At 57.6% G+C, this 19618-nt stretch overlaps 1 protein-coding gene across 1 annotated transcript in view; it reads left to right on the forward strand.

Moving 5' to 3' along the window:
* The window catches only part of CELSR1 (cadherin EGF LAG seven-pass G-type receptor 1), a 131718-nt gene that overhangs the window by 79350 nt on the left and 32750 nt on the right, over positions 1 to 19618 (forward strand). The window contains exons 6-9 of the mRNA XM_082739607.1: positions 12483 to 12640; positions 13608 to 13771; positions 14142 to 14267; positions 15365 to 15531. Coding sequence (XP_082595733.1) covers positions 12483 to 12640; positions 13608 to 13771; positions 14142 to 14267; positions 15365 to 15531 — 615 coding nt within the window. The remainder of the gene's footprint in view (positions 1 to 12482; positions 12641 to 13607; positions 13772 to 14141; positions 14268 to 15364; positions 15532 to 19618) is intronic.

Below are 19618 nucleotides of genomic sequence, written 5' to 3' on the forward strand. Positions count from 1 at the left end.
AACACCGTGCACGTGGCAGCGTTCGTAAGGGTCACGTTTAATAGGCGGCGAGACGTCGTTCCCTGGTAGAGCCCCGCCTCCAGAAACGCAGGACTCGTTCAGTAGAAAGGAGGGTCGTGCGTCCAGTGCAGTGTCGCGCAGCCATGAGAAGGGATGTGGCCGAGCTCTGTGTGCGGATGTGGAAGACCTCTAGGAACATGGCTCGAGGGTTTAACAAGGACACGGAAGACCAGGTTGTGGACGGGACAGTTTTTTCTGTTTTTTTTTTTTTAAAGATTTATTTATTTGTTTGAGAGAGAGAGAGAGAGAGAGAGAGCGTGCACCCAGGAGAGAACCTGAGCAGAGGGGAGCGCGGAGGGAGAGAGACCCTGGCAGACTCCTTGCTGAGTGTGGAGCCCGACCCTGAGATCGTGACCTGAGCCAAAATCAAGAGTCGGACTCTTAGCTGACCCACCCAGTCGCCCTGGTCCGTCCATGTTTTAATTTCAGACTGCAGACTTTCAGAAGCTGCAGAGTTAAAGCAAGAACTCATGTTCCCTTGGCCCAGGTGCCCTGTTGTTGACATTTTTCGACTTTCACTTTACCATTCTCGGTCCGCCCTCCCCCAGCCCCCGCAGGCCTGTCCTCTCACAGGCTTGCATCTGCTGCTCCCAGCCCCTCGGTGGTCACACCTGTGTCCGGCGTCCCTGTGCTGGGTGTCGGCTGTGGCTAATTCCGTCAAGCCATCGGCGTGTATTGGTTGGCTTTCTGCTGTACCGAGGAGTTCTCTCTTCCTTCTGTGTATTTATATTATTGCGGTTTCACGAACTCCTGTTTTATTAGATGGATCATAATCTTCTCCTTTCATTAACCTGACGTGCAGATTGTTTCCTGTTTGGCCCGCGTCTCAGACGTGGCAGTAGGGATGCAGGGGTAAGTGCTGGCCACGCGTAGCTCCGGGCTTTTGGCAGCTCCATGGTTTTTATGAGTGCTCCTTTGCTTTTTGGCAGAAAAAGACATTCCAGGCTTATTTTGTACTTTCTCTGTCCCAACCCTGGAGTCAGCCATTTACTCACAGAGCTCTGGATCCTTTGCGAGAATGGCATTTGGGAACCAAGATCGGGGTGCAGGTGTTCTTATTGCTGCCGGGGTGTCTCGCTCACCGTCTCTATCACCGGATGGAGTTGGGACGCATAGCTGTGTGTAGGTGTGCACACACCCAAGTTCTGATTTATTTCAATCCTACTTCTTGAAATCCTTGAACTCCATCCCAACACGACAGAGTTAATCTAGTTTTTCCTTTTTTTTTTTTTGAGGTTTTATTTATTTGACAGAGAGAGACACAGTGAGAGAGGAAACGAAACACAGGTAGGGGGAGTAAGAGAAGAAGTAGCAGGCTACCTGCCAAGCAAGGAGCCTGATGCAGGGCTCCATCCAGGACCCCAGGATCATGACCTAAGCCGAAGGCAGATGCTTAACGACTGAGCCCCCCAGGTGCCCCTAGTTTTTCCTCTTTCATGTTTGTTACTCTTTTCTCTCAGTGAGAGACCTGTTCCCATTATCCTCAATATGGTTATTTATTTTCTCAGTCCACTGTTATTTAAACAATGTGTTGGCCCACTGGACCACTGACTTACAAGCTGCTCGCTCCTTGGGCCTCTCTACCATTGACTTTTCAGCAGGTGCTAGGAACAAGGGGCCCTAATAGAGATTTGGCTGATATAATAGATTATTCAGAAAATAGAGGAAGGAAAGAAGGAAGAGAGTTTGCTTAAGATTTGTTATAAACTTAGAGGTGATGAAATGCAAAATTCCAAGATACATGGGTTTGCAGCTAGAGCAGTGCCTCGAGGAAAAGTCATAGCCCTAAAACTACTATAAGGAAGAAAAGGAAAGTCTCAAATCAGTAATAAGCTTCTACCTTGAGAACCTCTGAAAATAAGAGCAAAATACACTCAAAGCAGGCAAGCAGAATGAAGGAAATAATAAAGAGAAGAGGAGAAACTAGAGGAGTTGAAAACAGAAAAACAATACAGAAAATTGATGAAACAGAGAGCTTTGGAAAGATCAGTAACACTGGTAAGCTTCTAGAATGACGGACGAGAAAAGAAAGACAATACAGTTCCCTCTGTGAGGAATAAAACAGGACATCAGTACAGACCCTGTGGATCCCAATGGGTAGCAGAGGAATTTCACATGCAACCCTACCTACATGCATTTAAGGCCCAGATGAAATGATCTAATTTCTCAAAAATACAAGCCACCACAACCCACCCAATATGAAATAAAGAATTCAATGACCACATTACTATTAAGGAAATAGTACTTGTAATTTAAAAACTTCCCCCAAACTCTGCAGGCCCAGATGGTTTCACTGCAGGATTCTACCAAATGTTTAAAGAGTGACACCAATTCTATATGTTCTCTCCCAGAAAAATAGGAGAGGAGGGGTTGCCTCCCAGGTCACTGGGCCTTTTGTAGTACCCCGATAGGAAACCTAGATGAAGACCTCACAGAAGAAGAAAGCCAGAGGCTGGTGTTCCCCATGACTCTGAGTGGCTCATGTCCCCACAGAGGCGCACACGGGTGTTCACGGCAGGCCCAGACTGGAAACAACCCAGTGGCCTCAGTGGGTGAATGGTGAAACGGCCGGTGGTGCACCCCTGCCACGTTATGTGGGCCATGACCCAGGATGGCCCAGGGTACTCGCAGCAGAGTCCTGTGCGGAGTGACGAACGCCGGCCTCGCCAGCTTACATACCGCACAAGTCCATTTATAAAACATTCCCGAGGTGTCGAAAGGACAGAATTGGACAGGAGATTAGTGGCTCTCCGGGGTCGAGGTGAGGGCAGGAGGGAAGTAGGCGTGGCCGTCGAAGGACAGGAGGTGGGGTCCCGGGGGCGACGGACCGTCCTCTGTCCTGCCTGGTCAGCACCTGCACTAGGCAGGCTCCTGCCGCTTGACGATGTTCACTCTTGGGGGAAACTGGGGACCAGTGCATGGGATCTGTTATTTTTTACAACGGCATGCGCATCTAAAATGATCTCGAAATAAAAGGCACAATTAAAGGAGCTTTGAAAGGTAGATAAATGGGTGCTGGTGTTTGTCTGTTGTCTCTGAAGGGTCCCCCTCCCCCACAAACCCCAAATCCATCAACAGCTTGTATGAGAAACCTTCTGCTAGGTCACAGACCACTCCGAGGTGAGGTGTCTTAAAATGCCAGATAGTTCTTATTCCTTGGGGTTCTGTGGCAGAAGCATCATGGCTTTTTTGGGGCCAGCAGTCTACCCGAGGTGAGGCATCTTAAAATGCCAGATAGTTCTTATTCCTTGGGGTTCTGTGTGGCAGAAGCATCATGGCTTTTTGGGGGCCAGCAGTCTACCACGTGGTGGACAGATCTGGGGTTCCCCGGGCCCGGAATGGCCTCTGTTGCATCTGCATGGGTGGGTAGTTGATAAATACCGAGCATCAGTGCTCTCGTGACAGAATTGGAGGGCCGTGGCTGCCACCGCTTTATGCTTCGCCTGGGCCTGGAAGGTTCGGTACCCCCCTGGGGCCCCAAGCAGGCAGAGAGGAAAGCCTGGCGAGCAGCCTCTGTGGGGGTCTGGGCCGGCGGTCCCCAAAGGAGGGGAGGGCCCAGCCTGCGGGTGGCCCAGGGGCTGGGACTCACACGCTTCCTGTCCAGCACGCGGCCTCATCAGATGCTGGACGGTCACCTGGTTGGAAACATGACTCCTGCCCGGGACTCACACAGCCCCGCCCTGGGGCCTTTGTGTCCCACGGCCTGGCCTCGAACGTCCGCCGCGGGCCTGGGCTCCGGGTCTGGCAGCCGTCGCCGTTCCGCACCTGCCACCTGCCCCACACTCCCGCCCCTCCCAGCTTTCCCTCCCCGCCCCAGGCTCGCTGCCTTTCCTTGCCTCTGCCCCACCCCCGGGACGAGGACATTACTGACCAGGGTCCTCACCTCCCTCCTTAGAGGAGGAAACGGAGGCCCCGAGCTAGGCTGTGGGGGCCACAGGTGGGCCAAGCGGGTCCAGTGCCCACGGGTGGCTTTGTGGATCCGAAGGCTAGCACGGATTCCCAGAGCCTGGGGGTTTGTGCGTGGCCCAGTGGAACCAGGGGCCTGGGGGGGGGTGTCTCTGTGCTGCTGTCCAGACTGGGGACTGAGAGGGGCCTGTTAGGGTCCCAGCAGGAGCAGGCGAGGGTTTGCACGCGTGCGTGTGTGTGTGTGTGTGTGAGCACGTGCATGTGTGTGCTAACGGACGTGTGTAGTCACAAGTGCGTGAGTACGTGTGAGTGTGTAAGTATGCATCTCCTATAAGCCTTTCTCCCGTCATCTGAGGCGGCTTTCTGCAAAGGTGTCCTGGGGGGAGTGGGTTGAGTGCTCATGAGCCCACCTTGGTGGCCCCAGGAGCCCCTCCCTGGTGCCAGGGCCCCTTGCATGGGACCCTGCGGGCTTTTGCTCACAGCGCTCCCTGCCCCACCTGTCGTCCAGCGGGAAGTAGCCGGCCGTCAGACCTCTAGACCGTCAGACCTGGAGGGCCGTGAATGGCTCATCCAGGGCCTGGAGGTCCCCCCAGTTTGGTCGAGTAAAGCCCCCCCAGAAAAGGATCATTACCCCAACTTTCAAAAAAGGTGTGGTTTAAACTTTAGGAACCCCTACCTTGAGCCCTTCGCTTGACCCTCCTTGGAGCAAATCTGCATAAACTCCCTGGTTCCCAGAAAACCCCGGGGAGCCTGCTGGCCAAGCTGGCCGCAGAGGGGGGACCGGACCTCCGCTGGCAGGGACAGTGGTGGAGGCTCCTGGCCCCCCGCACAGACTGGGGGGCTTTTGTCTGGGGCAGTGAGGGGCTGGCACTGTGCCCCGTGGATCTCGTCCAGAGCAGAAGTCACCCCCTCAGAGATCACTGGGGCCTGGAAGAGACGCTCAGGACCCCGGGGCCAGCACACAGGCCTTCCAGATGCGGCCCCGGCCGTGCTCTTGTCATAGACGTCCACAGAGCAGCACAGGGCTCCCTTCTAATCTGTGGCAGGAGTTGTTCAAGAACTAGGCTCGGACACCTTGCCTGAGGAACAAGGCGCTGGTGTGATTTTTTATTTTTTTAAAGAAACTCTAGCGTGAGCTCTTGGTTCTAACCCTTGTTGAAAATCTTCTCTTTTAAATGCCCCCAAACACGGAGCATCTGCTGGCCCCATCCAGCATTTTCTGGGGCTGCTCCCGAGAAGAACCAGGGGCTTCCCCGAAGGCGTGGTTACGTGCAGGCTGCAGATTGCTTTTTCTCTAAAGACGTAAAAGAGGTTTTTTTTTTTAACTCTAAGAAAATATTAGGACAACAATACAAAGAGAACAACCGAGAACAACCGCTTGAACTTTTTTTTTTTTTTTGGGTTTTCATCCCATCTTTTGAGCAACACATGGCGGCAGGAAACTTTGGGGGAGCCCCCCCCCCCCACGCCTGGTGTGGAGCCAGACCTCCCATACAACATGCATTTAGTCCTACAAGGAAGGTGCTATTTTTACCCGTTTTACAGATGAGTCTGACGGGTAAGGAAGTCAGGTGACTTTCCTACGTGGGGTCAGGATGTGAACTCTTGGCCTCCGGGAGGTAATGCTCATCGCAGGCTGTGGACGCCGCTGTCCCGGGTCCCCTGCAGCCTTCGCTCTCCCGGCTGGGCGTCCCGTTGGCGTGAGACCAGCTTCAGGCGCTCTGCAAAGGGGCTCACAACCATTTCTCCGTCCTCTTCCCGAAGGACGCTAGAGGTGGTGGCTGTGAACTTTTCCAGTCCCCGGAAGAGGCTGCCCAGGCGCCGAGTGGTAGGGACCCTGCCCCCGGCCACTAGCGGGTGAGGGCGTCGGGAGCCCCGGCCACTCCCCAGCCGCAGCTGGCGCAGGAACTTGGCCTTGTCTCCGAATGCAGAACTGTCTGCCCCACCTGGTGGCTAGTCAATGGCCTTGCCTGAGGGCCCAGTCCGGCCGCCTAAGGGGGGAGCTGTGTCCTCAGGACAGAGGTTTCTAACGTCCATACAAGAAATCAAGAGAGATCTGGGCTTTTTTTTTTTTTTTTTTTTTTTTTAATTCTTAACGTTAAGCTTGAGGACTACATACTTTCATACCTTAACTTTGGGGAGCTTCTGCTGGCCACTGAGTTTTTACCCTAGCCCCTGACTGCAAACGCAGGGGAGGAGGAACAGGGCAGTGAGCTGTAGCTCAAGACCCATCTCCCGGCCTGGGCGGTGCGCCCCAGCTCCGCTCGGAGGGCGGGGCAGCCCGGTTCTCGGGGAGCAGGCCGTTTTGTCCTCGTGGAGACATGGCATGGTGCGCCGAGTTCCAAAGACGCCCTGGGGAAGCCCGTGTTGCCCGTGTAGCTCGCGGGCAGATCGGGTGCAGGCAGGCCCAACGTTCGTGGCTCCCGTGCATGGGTCTGACGTGGCCAAGCCTTGTTTGGGGATCCGACATAAGCGGGCAGGTGGGGTTCCTGTAGCAGGGACTTGCTTGGGGGGTGGGGAAAGCAAGGCAAGTCGGGGAGAGAAAAATCTAGTAGCCTGGGGCACCTGGGTGGGGGTGGGGGGCTCCGTCCTTTCAGCGTCCACCTTCAGCTTAGGCCTTGATCTAGGGTCCGGGGGTTGAGTCCCCTGTCAGGCTCCGTGCTCAGCAGGGAGGCTGCTTCTCCCTCTCCCTCTGCTCCTCCCGCTGCTTGTGCGCACCCCCCAAATAAATAAATAAAATCTAAAAAAAAAAAAAAAAAGTAAAGGAGACATCAAGTAGCTTAAGAGCTTGAAGAAGAATCAAAGGGTGCGGTGATGGCAAGTGGGTTAAACCCCCCAGGTTCCTTAATCTGTCTTTCCTACATCCCTTCTCTGGCCCTTTCTTGTGTGGTGCTGGGGTGCATCCCCGCCAGCACCTCGATGCCCCGGAGTCCGGCTTGCCTGGGGCAGGGATTCTGCCAGGAGGGCAGCAGGGAGGCCACACCCATGCGGTACAGGTGGGGAAACTGAGGCTCCGAGTGGTTTCCAGCTAGACCGTGGTCTGCTGCCTGCCTACCAGCATGGGCGCTCCGTCCGGCCCTGCTTTGGGCCTCCCGGGAGTCTGCACCTCAGTCCTGTGTTTGAGTCCCTCAACGTCCTGTCGGGGGCCCCCTTAGGAATCTGGTATGACCCTGGAATTGTGTGTGCTTCTGAGGGTTACTCTCCTCATGAGCCTGTCTTCCCATTCGCTTCAAAGAAATGCTGTGCCTGCTTCCCAGGGAGGGCTGTTCGCCTCCGAGCCGGGATTGGGGTGGCATGGCGGGGACGGTCCGGCGCACGTTTCCCAGGGTAGCGGCCGTCACCCGCGGGCTGTGTTCAGCAGGCCCTCACGTCCGATCTGAGCCTCCCTGCATGTGGGAACTGACAGCTCGGTACATGTTCAAGGCTGCATTTTGACTCCTGGTGACATTCCCAAAGTCCACCCAAGTGTGAATTCTTTGACGTGAATTCTGGTTGATCGTTTCTGACCCAGAGCACGAATCCATTTACTTCCCAAGACTTGCCGCTCCTGGTGTCTGGTTTCGAGGCGCCCCCACGCTGCCTTCCCCCCCGCGTCCAGCACTTGAAACCGAACCCCACCAGCCTCCCTGATGAGGAATTGTTTGCAGTGGGGTAAAAGGCTGTAGAAATGTGAGCACTTCGTAAGGACCCAGCGCTTTTGTGCAGGCAAGAAAATCTCCACCAGCTGCTTGAGAGCATCTGAATGGAGGTGCGCGGGGAGGGTCTGCATGTGGAGAAGAAAATAAATTGAAGGAAAAAGAGAAAGGGACAGACCCCAAGTGATGACTTCTGATTGCCTTACTGAAAATCAAGAACCTGGATCTGTGCGGAGTCGCAAAGCTTTCTGCTTTCAGGTCCCCTGCCCCAAGCACATGACAACCCTCTTGGTTTTTCTCAGTTGATGGCAGGGGTGAGCATGGTGGGGTCTGTCCTTGCTGGCCCCAATTCTACCTGCCCCGGGGCTGGCTCTGCTCAGGGGCCCCTGTGCACCCTGGTGTCCAGGCCGGGCTGCTGCAGGTGTGGGGTCCCCCGAGGTCTGGCTGGCCGCCGCACCGGGCAGGCTGAGCCCAGGGAAGAGAGAGGCAGGGATGCCAGCCTCCGTCCTCCCTGTGTCCCGCTCCCTTCTAACGTGAGAATTGTTGCCACGTGACCCCTCACTTCCCGTGTCTTTTTCTTGTGTGCTAATGCGTGGCGAAGGTTCACAGTTCTTAAGAATATTAGAGACCGTTTGTTTTTGTCTTGTTCTTTATCTCATTCCTCTGTACCCGTGCCAGCAGAGCCCCCGTGAGCTCTCTCATTCGCCTGTGCCAAATCCCCACGTCCGCGCTCTGAATGAGCAGCTTAAACCGTTCTCTCTTCTTCAAACACGAGAGCTGGACACACGGAGGCCGGGGGGGCTGCCACGGCGCTCCGAGTTCGGCCCCGCGGGGAGTTCCTTCCACACACTGGCCGAGCCGGGTAAGACATGCTTTGTCTTCCGTTGGCAAGAGCCGATGACCCGAGCCCCAGTCTAGCGCTCCTGCCCGTGTGTTCGATTCGCTTCTCAGCCTGACCCGGGCTGTCTGCACCCCGCCCGCCCGCGAGCCGCCGCTCTGTCCCTGCATTTTATGGCGGGTGACGGTCTTGACACGTGGGCCACGAGGTGCATTTTATCCCCACTTTCCAGATCACAATGGGAAGGAGCTTCCCATCTACCTGGTTGCCCGGGTAGATCGCGGCCACGGGGGTCGAGGAGGGCAGCCGCCATCCGGACCACCTCGGTTCACATCACGGAAGAGCTGTTGTCATGTGAGCGTCTCAGGGCCGCTCTGTGTGTTGGCGAACATGGTGCCACCGCCACCTCCGTCTAGGTCGGAGATCTTCCCAGTACCCTAAGAGGAGACTCTGTACCCCCAGCACTGCCTCTGCATCTCCCCCAGCCCCCAAAACCTCCGGGCTGCCTTCTGTCTGTGGATCTCTGTGTCCTGGACATTTCACATAAGTTGAGTCCTGCGACACGGGACCCTCATCCGTCCTTCCGTGGACGGACGTTTGGGTGGTCTCCCCCTCCTGCTGTCGACTGCGGTGCTGCTGTGGACATCCGCGAGCAGATTCTAGTGGCAGTGTCTGTGCTCAGCTTCTCAGGTCTGTCCCCAGCAGGGGAGCTGCCAGGTACCACGGGGACTCTAGGAGGCGCACCCCCCACGTGTCCCCAGGCCCCCTGCACGTGCCTCTCCTGGCGTGCCCCCGCATGTTCTGCTGCAGCGGCTGACCACATGGTGGCTGTTGGCATGTGGGGCGGGCGTGGCAAGTCGCTGCCCCCCCTCCCCCCGTGCTGCGTGTTCTGGGGCCTGAGAAAGGGTGGGACAGTGGGGCGCTCTGTGGGGCACTGGTTTTCCCGGGTACTTCACGGTGTCTCTCCGGCTGGTCCCTTTCGTTCCCCATCTAAGAATGCTCGCTCTCGTGGCTGGAAGGGCCGTCGCTTCTGACCTGACCGCCCGTGGGTCCGGGAGCGGGAATTGAGAAACAGGTGTTGGATGATGTTTATCAGATCCTGTCTGTTGTCCCGAAAGCCAAGCTTGCTGCTTTGGTGAAGTGACATCAGGCTCTGAAGTCTGTCTTCGCGGTGGGCTGTCCTGAGTCAACAAGTGTGCTCTCAGCACAAGTGTTGGCGTTTGCGGGGCCTTTGCCTCCTGTCATCCGCGCCCCCCCCCCCCCACTGCTCTTGCTTGCATCCCGGGACCTGGCCCGGTGCTGACGGACAGCTGTTAACCATGACCGCAGTCTCGCAAACGGCAGCTCAGCCTCATGAGAGCTTTCTGAGGATAAATGCCACTTACGTCTTCAGAGAAGTCTCCCACCCAGCCTCCAAAATGTAAATTATAAGTTGTAGAGCTAACGCGGGGCTCGCACGGCCTGGGGACGGTTCTTCCTGAGGACAGCACCTAGCACTTAAGCAGCCCTTAATAGGCACTTGGACGTGTTTTTCTAAAGCACACTGCTGTAACAGAGTGAGAAAACAGATCATTTTTTTTTTAAAGATTTTATTTATTTATTTGACAGACAGATCACAAGTAGGCAGAGAGGCAGGCAGAGAGAGAGAGAGAGAGAGAGGAGGAAGCAGGCTCTCCGCGGAGCAGACAGCCTGATGCGGGGCTCAATCCCAGGACCCTGGGATCATGACCTGAGCCGAAGGCAGAGGCTTTAACCCACTGAGCCCCCCAGGTGCCCCAAAAACAGATAAATGTTTTATACTCATCTCACTGTTGCTGAATCAAAGGTGGAATCTTTGAGGACGCAGCTTCTCAGATCTTGTGATCTCATCAACTGATACAAAAGAAAATGAAGAAGGTTATCCAGGAACCAAGGTACTGGGTGGCCTGGTAAAAGCCTCCCTTGGATTTACCCAAGAAGGGTTCCTGGGACAATCATGTGTCTTCTATTGATGTCACTCTCAAAGTCCCTGTAACATAGAGAGGACAGGCATTCTAATATAAAACGCTTTTCTTTTTTTTAAAAAAAAATTTTTTTTAAAGATTTTATTTATTTATTTGACAGACAGAGATCACAAGTAGGCAGAGAGGCAGGCAGAGAGAGAGAGAGAGGAGGAAGCAGGCTCTCCACGGAGCAGACAGCCCAATGCGGGGCTCGATCTCAGGACCCTGGGATCATGACCTGAGCTGAAGGCAGAGGCTTTAACCCACTGAGCCACCCAGGCGCCCCTAAAACGCTTTTCTGTGGGTAGAGAAACTGAGGATCAGTGATGAACCTTTTCTAGTCAGATGGTTGGCTGAGAGGCTCAGGTGGGGTCACCATGTACAGTGGTGCAGGCTGTGCACTGCACAACGCAGGGGAGGAGAGCATCACCAGGATGAAGAGAGCAGCCCGTGGCATCACAGCTTGGCCACCTGGCCGAGCTCCTGTTATCAGCAGCTCCTTGTCCTGCCCAGTGTCCTCGATCCAATAGGTACTTCACTACTCCTTTGAAGACTTGGAGTTTTCTTTTCGAATGAACTGTGCAGTTGTCATTTCCTTGTTAAAAGACATGGATTTAATTAATTTAATTGATTCAATTAAATTCTCCTCTTTTTTTACAACTGCCTGTTTTGAATACCATTGTAAAGAAGTATAAAATTGTACCGTATTACAAACTCAGGCAGACCCCAGAGCTCTCACGGTGGACACCAAGTCTTGTTTTTAGGGGCTATGGGAAGGGCTGTCAGGGCCGGGAAAGCACGTCCCCTCTGTGGGGAGGAAGGAGCCCTGTGTGCCGTGAGCTGATTGGGAGGCCTGGAGGCACTTCATGCGCACCACGGTTAATCCAGGCCACTTGCTGCGGGCCGGTCTTGTCGTCACCCGGGCTGGACAGATGGGGACCGTAGCTGCCTGGCCCAACCCGAGCCGGCTGTCGGGCTGCCCGCTCCTTTTCCAGAACTTTGAGACCTACGTGCTCACATCACTGGTGGCGTCAGCCGGTCGCCGTTCGAGGGCTGTATGGAGCACATGCTCGGGTGCTAGAGGGACAGGCCGGGAGAGTGGGGGGTGCCAGGGACAGGGTGGGGCTGCCTGGTGTTGCTGTCATGGACACTGACCACAGCCTCCTTGAGAAGGGACCCTGCTTCTTCCAGAAGTGAGTCAGCTCTCTCCAAAGCCACCAGTTGGGGAGGAATTCTTATAACCAGCGCTCGGTGGGGAGACCGTGTGCGTGAGGCCCTCAGGGACGGCCGAGGAGGGAGAAGCTCCGAGGCAAGTGGGGCTTGGCCTTGGGGCTGGAAGTGTGTCCGGCCTCCAGTAAGGGGCACAGGAGGGTCATTCCAGGACGAGGGAAGACCTGGCCCAGGAGTGCCTGGGGGCCCGGAGGGGCCACTCCCTAGAACGTGAAAGTGTGCGTGGGACCCGGGTCAGGAGGCGTGTGGCCGCGGGACCAGCCATTGCTTGGACACCAGGCAGAATATGGGGCAGGAGGCGTCTCGGGCTGTGGTGCTGGCTGCTGTGGCAAATTCACAAACCGGGTGACTAAGGACACCAGAAATTATTCTATGATGGTTATGGAGGCCGGAAGCCCAGGATCGAGGCGTCAGCGGGGCCGAGCTCCATCTGAGGGCTCCAAGGGCAGGCCTCCCTTTGTCCCTCAGATGCGGGTGGTGCTGGCGGCTGTTGGGGCTCCTGGGCCTAGGGTGTCTCTGTCTTCCTCTGTCTTCCTCTCTCGCCACATGGCCTTCTCCCAGGGCTCTGTCTGGGCCTCGTAAGGTCGCCAGTCACATGGGACCAGGGTCCACCGTCCTACACTGTACCTCGTCTGCTAATCACACCCGCAGACCCGAGGTGCTGGCAAGGACATACGTTTTAGGGGTACCCAGTACAGCTGGTTTAGGGGACTAATTTAAAACAAGGCTGTCCACACGTGGCCTTCCTACGTCCTCAGCGCCTATGCGCGATTGGCACGTGCCGCCGGTGGGAGCCCACGCTGATGCCTTCTCTGCTTTCTCTTCCCGCAGCCCAACATTGGCCGCCTGGGCCTGCCGCATGGGCCGTCTGGAGAGAAGGTGGCTGTGGTGACTGTGGATGACTGTGACACGGCCGTGGCTGTGCGTTTCGGCAGCCTCGTCGGGAACTACAGCTGCGCTGCCCAGGGCACACAGAGCGGCTCCAAGAAGTGAGCATCCCGGGAGAGGGGAGGCCCAGGCACCCCCCCACCCCGCCATGACTGTTGCTCCCCAACAGGGTCGTCTGGGGCAGGACCCTGATCGGATGCAGGCGCCTTGGACTCAGCATCCCGGCCGCCCCAGTCCAGGCTGAAATCAGGGTCCCTCCCCATCGTTCGGGGCACCTTCTGTCTGAACGTCAGAACCTTCTAGAATAAGTCCCCTTACCACTTCTGCCAAAGTAATGGCAAGGCCAAGTCTGGCTTACAGACCCCAGAGACCATGGGGTCGCCTGCCCCCATCCGTTGGGCATGGGTCCCTGCGGTCCGGTCCACCTCCCTCGGTGAGAGCCTGGAGATTCTCTGCGGATCGTGCTAACTCAGAAACTGACCTGCTAGTGCAGACAGCCGTCAGGCCGTCCCTCCAGCCAGAGCAGACAGTCTTGCTCCTTTCTAATCGTGTTTTGGTGGCATATTCGGCAGTAAGTTTGGTAGCCCACCGTTCGACCACCCAATCTGTGCTGAGTGTCCGGAGCAGTGTGGGGGAGGTGGGGTCGTGCCCATTTTATGGATAAGAAAGATGTCACTGGACAGATTAGGCCCCTTCCCCGTGGCTATGCAGGTGCTCACGCAGAACCAGGGTCTAGTTTGCTGTGAACTCAAGGTCATCAGAGGTCGGAGGGGTCGTGCCACTGTTTGGCATGGGCTGGACTGGTCGTTCTGCGTGGGCTGGGCTGGCCTGGCTGCAGATAGGACTCCATTTGGATGTGGCTTGGGTTCAAGGGGCTGGTGGTGGCCCTGGAAGTAGGATCTGGCTTTTGTGTCCTGGCCCATTGGCTGCCTGCTTCCCTGTTCAGTTGTCGGTGCTGGGGGTGTCCGGTGGCATAGGCCACCGTGATGGGATGGCAGCATCGGGACCCCAGCGCCGCCTCCGGCTAGCCTGACCCAGAGGCCGGACGGGTCGGCTTTGCATCCCCAGGTCCCTGGACCTGACCGGCCCTCTGCTCTTGGGCGGCGTCCCCAACCTGCCTGAAGCCTTCCCGGTGCACAATCGGCAGTTTGTGGGCTGCATGCGGAACCTGACCGTGGATGGGAGGAACGTGGACATGGCCAGCTTCATTGCCAACAATGGCACAAGGGCAGGTAGGTTGGGGACGGCCACGGCCGCAGCCCGGGCCACGACTGCTGCTCAGGCGGAGCCCATGTTCCCCTAGCTGTGGGCCTGCAAGTGGGGAGCCCTGGCTCATGGAGGTGCTGCTCGGGGGCTGGGCGTCCTGCAGCGTGCGATGCCGGGTGCCATGGGGCTGGGCAGTGCACCCCTGGTGTCCCAGCAGGACAGGCATGTGTCCTGTGCCACTTCTGATGGTCCTCCAGCTCGGGGGGTCTCAGGCCAGCCTGCCTCCCCTCAGGGCTGTTGCTCATGGGGCTGTCTTCCCAGCACACGGGTTGGTCTCAGCAACCATTCCCCTGCGACCCATGCAGTCCCCTCGTGTTCCCCGCTCTGTGTCCCCAGGCTGCGCTGCTCAGAGGAACTTCTGTGAGGGGACCTGGTGTCAGAATGGGGGCACCTGTGTCAGCCGGTGGGACACCTACCTCTGTGAGTGCCCACTCCGGTTCGGCGGGAAGAACTGCGAACAAGGTGAGGGGCTGGCCTGGGGGCCTGCCCAGCCTCGGGGCCTCGGGGACCTCCCTCCGGGGCGTCTGGGCTCCCACGGTGGCGTGCGTGTCCTCAGGCGTGGGTGGGACGTAGGAGCACACGCAGGACCCGGCTGGGGGCGGTGTGCAGGAAGCTGGGGCGGCGGCTGGGCGGACACGCGCCCACCCCAGAGTTCCTGTTATGGAGACCGTGAGCCCAGCCAGAGAAAACAGATGCCAACGCTGGGTTCAAAAGAGCAGGAAACAGACAGCCCGGGGCGCATGAGGCTGTTGCCCCGGAGGCAGCCCCCAGTTGGTGCGCCCTGTGCTGTCATCGGGCTGTCCCCTCGGGGGTGCTCCTATGTGACACCCGGGGTCTGGAGACAGAGGCCCACCCGGCACCCGGTTCATCCGAGTGTAACAGACCACACGAGGCTCTCAGTCCCCCCATTGTCACTCCCTGGTCTCCCCCAAAATGTGCCGGAGCCCTCGGCTGGCCAGCGGGCTCCCCACCTCCATGCCCTTCGCCAGGAACAGAGCAAGCGACAGTGGCCGGTGTGCCTGGGGGTCGGAGCCCACCCGGACACACATGAGGGCTGGTTAGGCTGCGGGGTTGGGGTGGGGTGCCGGCACACGCGTGGTAGTCACGGCAGGCCCATACGGTCCTGCTGGGGGACCCTGCTCCTGCCCCCCGGGTGTCCCAGCCAGTCGGTGGGAGGTGGGACACGTGGGTTGTGATCGCAGCCCCCCAGCACCCCGTCTGCTGAGCCCAAGGATTCAGGCCACCGGGCTGTGCCTGCCAGCCGGCCCGAGAGCCCCTTGTCATGCCCTGTCTGGGACTGAGAACCTCCCCGCAAGCCCGTCTCTCCCTCCCCAGGAAGGCGGCAGGTGACTCGGGGCTGGGCTCCTGGAAGCCTGCAGCTCCCGGACTCAGGATCGGACGCTGGACACGTAGAGTCCGAGACGGGCCTTTGAATCGAAATGAAAATCCTGCCCCACCCCACCCCTGCCTCCCCGGGAGCCTGCCCTGCCCCCCTGCAACGGAAGAAGGTTCCCTGCGGCATGTCTGATGTCCAGGGCCCCGCACTTCTGTGTCCACAGTCATGCCGCACCCCCAGCGCTTCAGCGGGGAGAGCCTCGTGTCCTGGAGCGACCTGGACATCACCATCTCCGTGCCCTGGTACCTGGGGCTCATGTTCCGGACCAGGAAGGAGGATGGCGTCCTGATGGAGGCCGTGGCGGGCGCGTCCTCCCGGCTCCATCTCCAGGTGAGGGCGAGCCGCGTCCGCCCCCACCCCCTCCCCGGGCATTGGCGGGGCCGGTGTGCGCCCGAGGGGGGCAGCCTGAGCTCCCAGGCCGCATGCACGGGCCCCTGGCGCCCAGGGGACAGGGAGGGGACCTTGCCACGTCCCGCCCCCGCTCTGCCCGCACCGGCCTGGCGGGGTCCCCAGCGAGAGTAAGAAAGGAAACACGAGCCTGCTTTCCCAGCGGGCCGCACAATCTCGCCATTCATACGCGGGAAGAGCGCAGGGAATCCAGCGTGCAGCTACGGTTCCCACGGGGGGGTCGATTCCAGCGCTTTCTTTCTTCTTTTATCGCCGAGATGGAGTAGGTGCGGGGCTGGCTGGACCCATGGCCCGGCCTCTCGGCTGCAGAACTCAGCCAAGGTGTGTTTTAGATCCTGGCTGTGGCCCCCGGCGTCTGGCACTGGAGGTGGCGGCGAGCACCTGCGGGCCGGGACGGGGGTCCCCGAGGCTCGAGGCTGCGGCCACGGGCGTGAGGGGGCCGTGTGGACTGGCACCCTGACGTTCCTGGGTCCTCCTGAACTGGGAATCCCCTTCTGCGGGTGCTGTCTTAATCTCTCGGGGCTTTACTGTTTTGCTGATTAAAAGCGTCAGGTAAGCAGTCACTAAAACCCTTTAAAACGTGAAGTTGACACGCCGTCCTGGTGTTTGCTCCACAAGCAGCTCCCCCTCGCGTCCTGCCAGCTCCGTGGACATCTCATTTGGGGGGACGAGGGGCGTTCCTGCAGGTTGTGCAAGTCACCCAGCGACGCCGGCGGGCGGGCCGAGCCCCGGACCTCCCACCCGCGCCGCCAGCCTGGGGTTTGATGGGCTGCAGGGTTCGGGGGACTCTGCCCCGGCGGGCCCCCGGTGCAGACCCGCTGTCTCCCGTCTCCGGGCGCTTTCTGTCTGCAGCGATGGGGGGATGGGAGGTTCTTGAGCAAACCCTCTCTCTCTGCACACCCTCGACTGGGGTGCCACAGCCCAGGGTTCTCCCCCCCGCCAGAAAAGGCCACCTTGTGACCCTTTTCAGACCCCATCTGCCTCCCCACACGGCGCGGCCAGTGGGACCCAGGATTAGAAGGAATCCCATAGCCAGGTTGCTTTTTCCTGCCTTTCTTCGGGAGTTCTCTTCAAGTACGTGTACGTGTCTGTGCGTGTGTGTGTGTGGACATGTGTGACGGAGGACCTGGGTGCACGTGGCCACAGGAGCGCCGACCCCCTTCGCACGGGTCCTGCATGGTCTTCAGCCACGCCGAGTCTCCGTCCAGACCGAGCTCCTCTCCTGCCTCGGGGCCGGACTGGCTCGGAGCTCCCCACTGTGCCCCAGGGTCAGTGTGCCCGGCCGTAACGGCTCCCCCGGTGGTGGGGGTTCCTCCCGGAGCTGTGTGTCCTTCCTCGCTGCTGCCCTGGGCCCCGGGGACTGCACGTCCTCGTGTGGAGTGGACTTCTGTCCCCAGGCAGAGCGGGCTGTGCTGCGGTCAGAGAAGGTCAGACGTGAGATGGACCCCACGGAGCATCCACCCCCGTCTCTTTTCCTTCAGGGAAGCCTCGTTCCCTCATCACCCAGCCTCTGTGGCGTCCACATCACCCCCTTCCATCGCTCCTGTGGGCTGCACGCCTGGAAACACCTGTGAGTGGCGGGGACAGCAGGCAGGGACAGAGGCACTGCCCGCTGCCCCCTGTGAGCTCCGTGTCAGAGGTCAGCAGGGGCGGGACCCACAGAGCAGTGAGGACAGGGTTTCAGGGGGCTGTGACTCACCCTGTGCGGGCAGGGGGCTGGGGCCACAGCCCCCCAGCAGAAGCCTCTCTCCCCAGACCTGCCCTGCTCCCTTGCCTGCTGGCTCAGCCCCAGTGCGAGCCCATTCAGGTCACACTGAAGGTGCAGGCTGTGTATCCCATAGTTACAGCTGTCACTGTGTTCCCCTTATTAACTCGTGATTTCGTAGGTTTACCAGCAGTTCCAGAGGCTAGCTCTGGGCCAGCACTTGGCAGCTCAGTTGCCTCAGGATGGTATTTTTCCTCTGTGGTTGTTTCACTGTTGGAACAAATTAAATTGGCTGTTTGGGACTCAGGTGATGAATTAGAACTTGCAGGTTGTCATTCGGCAGTGGGGGTCTCTGTAGGAAAAAAGTATGCTATCAGGAGGAACCAACAGTGAAAGCCAAAAACTCCCGTGTTGTTTGAGTAATTACGTTATGGATAGCTAATCCAAAAATTTAGGGTTTGCTTTTGGCCGGGGACTATGGCCAGCTCCTCCCTGTGGAAGTCTGGGTGGCAAGACAAGTGGCCTTGTGGGCGATCCTCCAGGTCCTCCAGACCCAGAAGTCCACTCCAGGACCCAATGGGTCAGCTGGGGAATACGGGCATGTTCAGCGTTATTTCTACGTGGTGTGTCTGAAGGCAGGCCTCCTGCAGGCTTGTGAGCTCTGTGGGGCAGCTGCGTAGGTGTTCCTGGCGTCCGCGGCAGCCCGACCAGCTACAACCAGCTACAACCAGCTGCGCAGTCATCCCGCAGCCCACACAATTCGGGTAATTGCTCTCAGGCGCCCTCACTCCGCCTGCATTGTCAAGGGGGATCACCTGGCTATTGTCGAATGCTCCCCTCCGATCCGGCAACAGACCGGAGGGGGCGGGCAGTCGCGGCGCGTGGGCCTGGGAGTCATGCTTTCGCCTTTGTCCGTAGACAGATGTCATGTTTATTGTTGATCAGCGGCCTTGGGCTTCTGTCGGCAAGGGCGGTGAGAGAGCACAGCCAGGGGGGTGCGGGAGGTTGACTGCACTCCTGTGGACGAAAGGGGACACGGCGTAAGAAGGTGAAGAGTCGCCTTCTTGCTGTCACTCCCGACTAAGACTAAAAACCAAAACACATAATTAGTTGCATTGTCTTTATAATCAGCTGAAAATACCTTCTGTTTTCCCATCATGATCTCTTTCTTAATCCGTGGGGTACGTAGAAGTGTTTCGGGGTGCCTGGTGGCTCCCTCGGTTGAGCGTCTGACTCTTGATTTCAGCACAGAACATGATCTCGGGGTCTCAAGACCGAGCCCCGTGTTGGGCTCTGCACTGGGCGTGGAGCCTGCTCTGGATTCTGTCTCTCCCTCTGCCCCTCCCAGCACCCGCGCTTATGCACACTCTCCCTTCCTTTCAAAAAGATTTCTTTTTAAAGATTTTATTTATTTATTTGCAAGACAGCATGCGCACATGCAAGCGGCGGGAGGGGCATATGGAGAGGGAGAAGGACAGACTCTTGAGCAGACTCGGTGCTGAGCACGGAGCCTAAAGTGGGGCTCGATCCCACGACCCTGAGATCAAGACCTGAGCTGAAATCCAGAGTTAGACGCTTCAGTGACCGAGCCACCTAGGCACCCTGGGAGTATGTTTGTGAATCAGCAAACAGGTGGCATTTTCTAGTAAATCATTTTGTTGTTGATTCTGGCGTAGCTGCAGGTCGGAGAAGGCATGCTGTGGGACTCCAGAGCCTCGAAGTGCGTGGCACTTGCTTCCCAGCCCAGCATCTCATCTTTCTTGTGAATGTCCCACCTTTACGTTCTGAATATGTGTCCTGCAGTTGGGTTCTGGGTACATCAAATGAGTGAAGTTTGCTCATGGGGGTGCTCGGACCTTCTTTGTCATTGATTTTTTTGGTGGTGGTGTTTCTCTGCTCGGTTACTGAGAGACGTGAATTGAAAAAGTTTGCAGCCCTCCTGGTGGATTCACGTCTTCGCCCTTTTAGTTCTGTCAAGTTGCGCTTTGGGCATTTTGAGGCTGTGTTATTAGGTGCATACAAAGTTAGAATTGTTTTGTCTTCCTGGATAAGCAGTGCTGTCATCAGTATGAAAATTGCTTTTATCTCTGGAATTTCTTTGTTTGCCTTCAGGTGTCCTTTGTGTCATTCCTAGAGCTACACCAGATCTCTTTGGTTGGTGTTTACATCATGTCTTTTTCCGGCCTTTTACTTTCAGCACTTCTGAATCTTTACATTTTAGGCGTGTCTCTTTGAAACAGTGCGTTAATAGTTGTTCGTGTTTTTCTAAACTGTTCTTTGCTTGAGATGATCTTTCAACGCGAG

The sequence above is a fragment of the Mustela nivalis genome (assembly GCF_964662115.1).
Source record: "Mustela nivalis genome assembly, chromosome: 7".
Lineage (NCBI taxonomy): Eukaryota > Metazoa > Chordata > Mammalia > Carnivora > Mustelidae > Mustela > Mustela nivalis.